General features: G+C 43.4%; 1 protein-coding gene across 1 annotated transcript; it reads right to left on the reverse strand.

Annotated features, from left to right (window-relative positions):
- Nucleotides 1–2,947: 2,947 nt before the first annotated feature.
- On the reverse strand, nucleotides 2,948–5,830 carry LOC131676983 (neutral alpha-glucosidase C-like). The gene is made up of 3 exons (XM_058956452.1): nucleotides 5,706–5,830; nucleotides 3,306–5,633; nucleotides 2,948–3,247 (listed from the first exon to the last, which is right to left on the reverse strand). The coding sequence occupies exons 1-3, from the start codon at nucleotides 5,816–5,818 to the stop codon at nucleotides 3,040–3,042; spliced, it is 2,649 nt and encodes an 882-aa protein (XP_058812435.1). The 5' UTR covers nucleotides 5,819–5,830; the 3' UTR covers nucleotides 2,948–3,039.

Raw genomic sequence — 5,830 nt, forward strand, 5'->3', positions numbered from 1 at the left:
GCTTCCCAACTTGTGCTATTGAATGCGTATTTGACGCGTTTTTCGTCGTTATTACAGCACAGTAGCGCCATATCGGCTCTTTTGATCACTCTCCGAATGGTGTCCAGTCCACCGTAGACTTGGCCTATCGGAATCCGAACTGGTTTTTCAAAAACACGTTATCTATAAATGTTGTCAGCCTGTTAAGGCCAATACTCCCCAAGAGTTTCCCGAGCGTATCCAGCAGTCATTGGTCTATACGACGATGTATCCTCGGGGGGCTTAACTTACTAACACTAACTTCTGTATCCTCCATTTGTCAGTGAAGTGGTACTCGTCCAGAATATTTTGGAACCTTTTATGAACATATCCGGAAGTGTATGAATTTCGATGTTGAAGATTCCATCTGGTCCGGGGGCTTTCTTAACTTTTATACTCTTTGCCAATACGACGAGTTCTTCGCTGTAGACTTGTATCACTTCGGCATTGTCCCGCGCTACCTCGCCATACGTAATAATAGCGCCGTATCATTGAGTCAGGAAAGAGCTATTCTACGATAACCTTTAGTTTATCAGGGCACCTTCCCAGTGGCGATCAGCTCTCCAGTAAGCTCATCTAACATTCGATGGAACTGCTAGGGGCCACGTAGCAGCTACATATAGAGCTTCAACTAATTTTGGCAATCAAGAAACCTTCGTATGAGTTTGAGACCACTTTCTGCATGGGGTACTTGCCCATCACATGAATTGCAACCATTCCTGTTCCATGCGCCACCCAGTTACCGTTGTCGATAAGAATTCGATACGGCTCCGCAATGATTGCCACATCGTTGCGCAGTGTAGCAATGATTAAGGTTTAACTGGATCAGCTTCATCACTTCTAGCTCTCCATCGACTTTTTGTACGCTAGGCATATTAAGCCATCCTTCTTTGTGCAGGGCATGCACAACGGTTGCTTCGTGAAATCTCTTGCAAAGTGTCCCTTCTTCCCACATTTTCCGCACAGATCAGAGCTGTCCAGGTCTTTTGCAGTTTCTCGCTTGTTGGCCAAAGCCCATGCATTTGAAGCATCTCTACATTTATTTGGAAACTCTTTGGACAGCCTTCAGTGAACACACTGACCATCAAACCTTGATTCGGCCTTTTCCAACAGTTCATTGGCTACGGTCGTGGAAAGCTGTATCGAAGCCGTCTGCATACCGCCGTACACCTTCCTCATCCGGTTTACTATTGGTGTTTCTCCCAGATCACATTGTTGCTTCAGCGCACTTCTCAGCTCATCTTATGTTGTTATGTCACCCAGGTTCCTGAGCTCAATCACTGTCTCGTTGGCTGTGGCCCTTACGGTTACCTTCTCACCTAGCGACTTTTCAATTAGTGTCTTGAAGGGTACGCTCTTGACCACAGGGTCTTTCTTCAGTTCGAATAGCATCTCACCTTTCTGAATACGACGGGTTTTCACCAGATTTTCCTCCCACTGCTTTAACTCCAGATCATCTCTCTCATCTTCCGAAGGAGCTCTGCAAATGTCCTTCCTTCCTTCATCTCTACGATTAATGCTTCGCCCCTATTGTTTCGCGGCGGGGCTTATCTTTCTTTTCCGTCTGCAGCTTTGACTTCGCTTTTGTTTTACGACCGTCCGCCAACCGCTTGCCTGCTTCCGTTCGGCTTCTTGCTTATTCTTCGGTTTTTTCTTCTCTTCCTCCTCTCCAGGTGTCTCTCTTTTCCGTTTCTTGGAACGTGGAACTCATCAGCGATGCTTCTGCTTCCTCAGATACTGGTTTCACCTTAGCCCCTTTAAGTGTTTCTTCGGCGTTCTCAGCACGATCTGGTCACGTTCGACGACTTTCGTGGCAGACTTAGTAGTCGTTACTAAATGCTTAATATTAATGTGGACATTGTTCTTATCTTTTATGAACTGGTAGAATTCCTCTATTTTCTTCTTCAGCTCCATCGTGTTGGTCTTCCCAATCTGCAGCCCTACTTGGGGCGTGCTATTACCAGTTTTAGCTGTAAACGTCTGGCTACGCACAAAGCGCCTTAGAGCTCCTGCTAAATTTCATGACAATTGTCACTAGTCGAACTCGAGGTGGCCACCTGGTTCGATACTGGCGATGTCGCAAGTTTTTTTCTTCTTGCGAACACGATAGCCTCTCCGCCTGTTGCTGAGATGCAGTCGTCGTCGTTATTTTTTTGAATTTTTTCTCAGAGAGGCTCTCCATTTTGTTCGGTCCCAACTACGGGCCGCTATCTCCACTCATGGTACAAATCGATGTTATCCTTCCTTACTCAGGAAACAGAACAGCACGTCTGTCAGCCCAAAGTTGCCGTCCAATTCGTGATCTGTGTCCTGTCCGTTAACGTGCGCAATGACCAGTATGCCAAAAACAAGATGTTACTGGCGTCGATTCTGATGTGTCGGTTGGGCTGGATGCATTTATTGCTAAGATCTTTGATTTCTATAAACTAAGGATCTTAGCATTTTAAAGGTTTAGCAAAGCCCAATACTGCCCCAACCCCACCACATCCTAGCAAGACTCCCCAACTCTCAGTAGGTCCGAGGGGATGGTCGTTGAGACCCTGAACTCCTGTCCTTCGTGCTCCTGCTGCGCCCTGTACGTATGTATGTGTGTCTGTGGCAAAAAAATGTCTTCTCTGTTTCTCAGAGATGGGTGGACCAATTTTTACAAACTCAGTCTCAAATGGAAGGTACAACCTTCCCATTTTTTGTGCTGAAAGTCCTGAAATATAGTTTTTTTTAGCTATAAATCAAGATTTTGAGGGTATATTAAATTGATCAAACGTGGTTTTGTGTTGTATTTGACGAGATTTACAACCTTTAACAGACCACTTTAAGGGAGTGACGAATGAATTCAAAATTTGAAGTCACTCCCTAATAAATTAAACAATCAATCAATCAGACCACTTTAAAACTACATTCAATTTTTTTTTTTATTTTGTGTCACCGTGTAATTTATAAATAACGAGTATTTTTGATAATAAAAGAAATCGAAACTGACTCAATATTTATTCTAGAACAGGTCCTACTGTCCCGGTTCCATTATAGCAAGAATATTTTCCATTCCTCCTTTACCGACAACTCCAAATTTTCGATTGAACTTATGTTATCACGCGTGTGCACATTAACGCTAGTAAAATTACGATTTGGTGCTTCAAGTTTTACTGAGTTTGGCTTTTTGTGCAATCCTGCGAAAACGATTCTCTCAAACACCACCGCTGTGTCGAACGATGATCTAGCATCAATTTTGCTACAAAAAAGAGTTATTCATCTACATCCAATTAGTGTTATTTTTGAATTAAATTTACCTGGAGTAAAGTGTTCCATTCACGAACCTCAACTCTATATAGACGTATTGGCCATTACGATACTCGAAACTTATCTCATCATCAACGTACAGAGTTCCTTTGGCAGATCCATTATTGTCCAACGCTACCAGTAGCGTATAAGGGTCCGTTTTCATCAATACAGTTGATTTTCTGATAGTATTTTTCACCGCAACTATTGTACCCGCTCTTTGAAAGACAGGAATCTTAAAATCATCAACCGGGACTGACACATATCCGGCGTTGCCGTATGAACGGTAATCATCAAAGTCATACCACGTATCCGGTTGACCATTTTCTTTCATTGGAAAGTAAACATTTAAGCTAGTTTGGCCGGGCTCCAACACGGGGGCTACCAGCAACTGATCTCCGAGTAAATATTGCGAATCAATTTTAAATGCCTGGGCATCCGTGGGATATAGAGTCAGCAGTGGGCGCATAATTGGTGCCCCATATCGTTCGTGCTCGTAAAACATTGTGTACCAGAGTGGCAGAAGACGATAACGTTTTTGAATCGCGTTCCTAATAATCTGCTTTACTTTTTCAGGCCACAACCAGGGCTCGCGACGTTGAGTATCCTCGTGGGCATGACCGCGGAAGAAAGGCTGGAAAGCTGCTGCCTGATACCAACGGAAGAAAAGTTCTGAACTCGGTTCATTGAAAAAGCCACCGACATCAGCCCCACAGAAACTAATCCCTGCAACCGAGGCTGAAAGGCACATTTTAAGAGATGCTTGCAGATGACCCCATTCTGCCATATTATCACCAGTCCACACAGCAGAGTAACGTTGTGTTCCGGCAAAATGCGATCTAGTTAAAACGAAAGGTCGTCGTGTTCCTTCACTTCGTCGTACCAATCCGTCATAGGTCGCCATCACATGATAATGACCATATGAATTATGAACATCCCGATGCTCCCACCCGCCATAATGAATATTGTCCTTTTGCATGGTGACTTCCGGTCCATCGAATACTGATGGTTCATTCATGTCATTCCAGATACCTACATCACGTGTCGATTCATTGAAGTTTGACAATAGAAACCTATCGGCATAATATTTGCGAGCTTCTGGATTAAGGAAATCCGTATAGCTAGAAGGTCCTGGCCAGCATGAACCTTGGAAATCTTCTAGCTCTTTAGTTCGCACATATAATCCTCCAAAAGTGCAATCTTTGTGGAAGAAGTAATCGGGATCGATTTTAACATGCGGATCAATTATTATTGTAAGGTGGCGTGAGTTTGCCTCCAAATTATTTATCATTCGTATTGGATTGGGGAATCTAACGTAATCCCAAGTGAAATATCGCTTGCCGTCCGTATATTCAATGTCCAACCAGATGCTATCGAGAGGAATGTTGTGTTCCTCAAATTTAGAATCAATCATCGCAACATCGGATTCGTTATCATAATTCCAACGGCTTTGATGGTATCCTAATGCATACATCTGAGGTAAGGGCGCAGTTCCGGTCAAAGACGTATATTGCTGAAACACATCAACCGGAGAAGAGCCCATCAATACGAAAACATCAATGATGCCACTCTCGGAAATGAAATTGGCTGTCGGTATATCATTCAAAAATACATCAACCCATGTCTCTGCTGAGTTCTGCCAATATATCCCAGAGCAACCGGTCTTGCCATGGCCATATATAACAGGAACTGCTCCATAAAGTGCCATTTTACTTTCAAGTTCATAGCCGAACACATCCAAAGTGTACAGTCGATATGGATCGCTATTTCCCTGCACCGTATCTTTCAGAATGAAGTCATCAGCATGCTCTGGAATGCCGAACATAACCTCTGCCTGTTGGAAGGTAAAATCTAAGGTCATCGATTCTGGGCCTCTAGGTTTACTATCAATGAAACCGTTAAACTCTTCCTCCCACTCGCCTTCAGGAGGATTGTCAGGTTTCTCACGCAGCCGTTCAACATTCAATAATCCTCTGGAGTTCACTGAAACAAACAATTTGTTTTCGTAATGGAAATCCATACGGAATGGAGATTGATGAATGTGTGCTACTTTGTCGCCATCGACGATCACGATGGTAGGATATTGGCTCTCTACGGTAATGTTCCGAATTGTAAGCTTATGAGCCAAAGAATCTTGCACTCGATATCTTCTATTCAATGGATGCTTCTCGTCGATTTCAAAATGAAAACTTTTCTCGTTAACAGAACTCAATGCTAGCGTGTACCAGTGGGACGTATCGGTATCCAGAAGGTCCAGCATCACTACATTCTCGATCACCTGTAGTGTGTCAATTTGCGCTATGAAGGAACTTTCCTGTGGTGCAGTTCGACGAAGCCGGCTGCAAGTAAAAAATAATACCATACATTTTGAAGTATATCTACCACAATTGCCTAGAGTTTGCTAAACCTACCGACAAAAGGCACTTTGTTCGCACTTTTTAAACGTGCTGTGGTTCACACAAATAATTCCATTCAGCAAAGTAATTAAAGCAACGTATGCAAACGCTCTTCCATGAAAAGCCATCCTCGTAGAACA

The sequence above is a fragment of the Topomyia yanbarensis genome, chromosome 1, assembly GCF_030247195.1.
Source record: "Topomyia yanbarensis strain Yona2022 chromosome 1, ASM3024719v1, whole genome shotgun sequence".
In the NCBI taxonomy this organism is placed as follows: Eukaryota; Metazoa; Arthropoda; class Insecta; order Diptera; family Culicidae; genus Topomyia; species Topomyia yanbarensis.

Coding starts and splice junctions, on each gene's coding strand:
- LOC131676983 (XM_058956452.1), bottom strand. CDS start 5,818: ATGGCTTTTCATGGAAGAGCGTTTGCATACGTTGCTTTAATTACTTTG. Junction 5,634..5,705: donor GAACAAAGTGCCTTTTGTCG/GTAGGTTTAGCA, acceptor TTTTACTTGCAG/CCGGCTTCGTCGAACTGCAC. Junction 3,248..3,305: donor AATGGAACACTTTACTCCAG/GTAAATTTAATT, acceptor TCTTTTTTGTAG/CAAAATTGATGCTAGATCAT.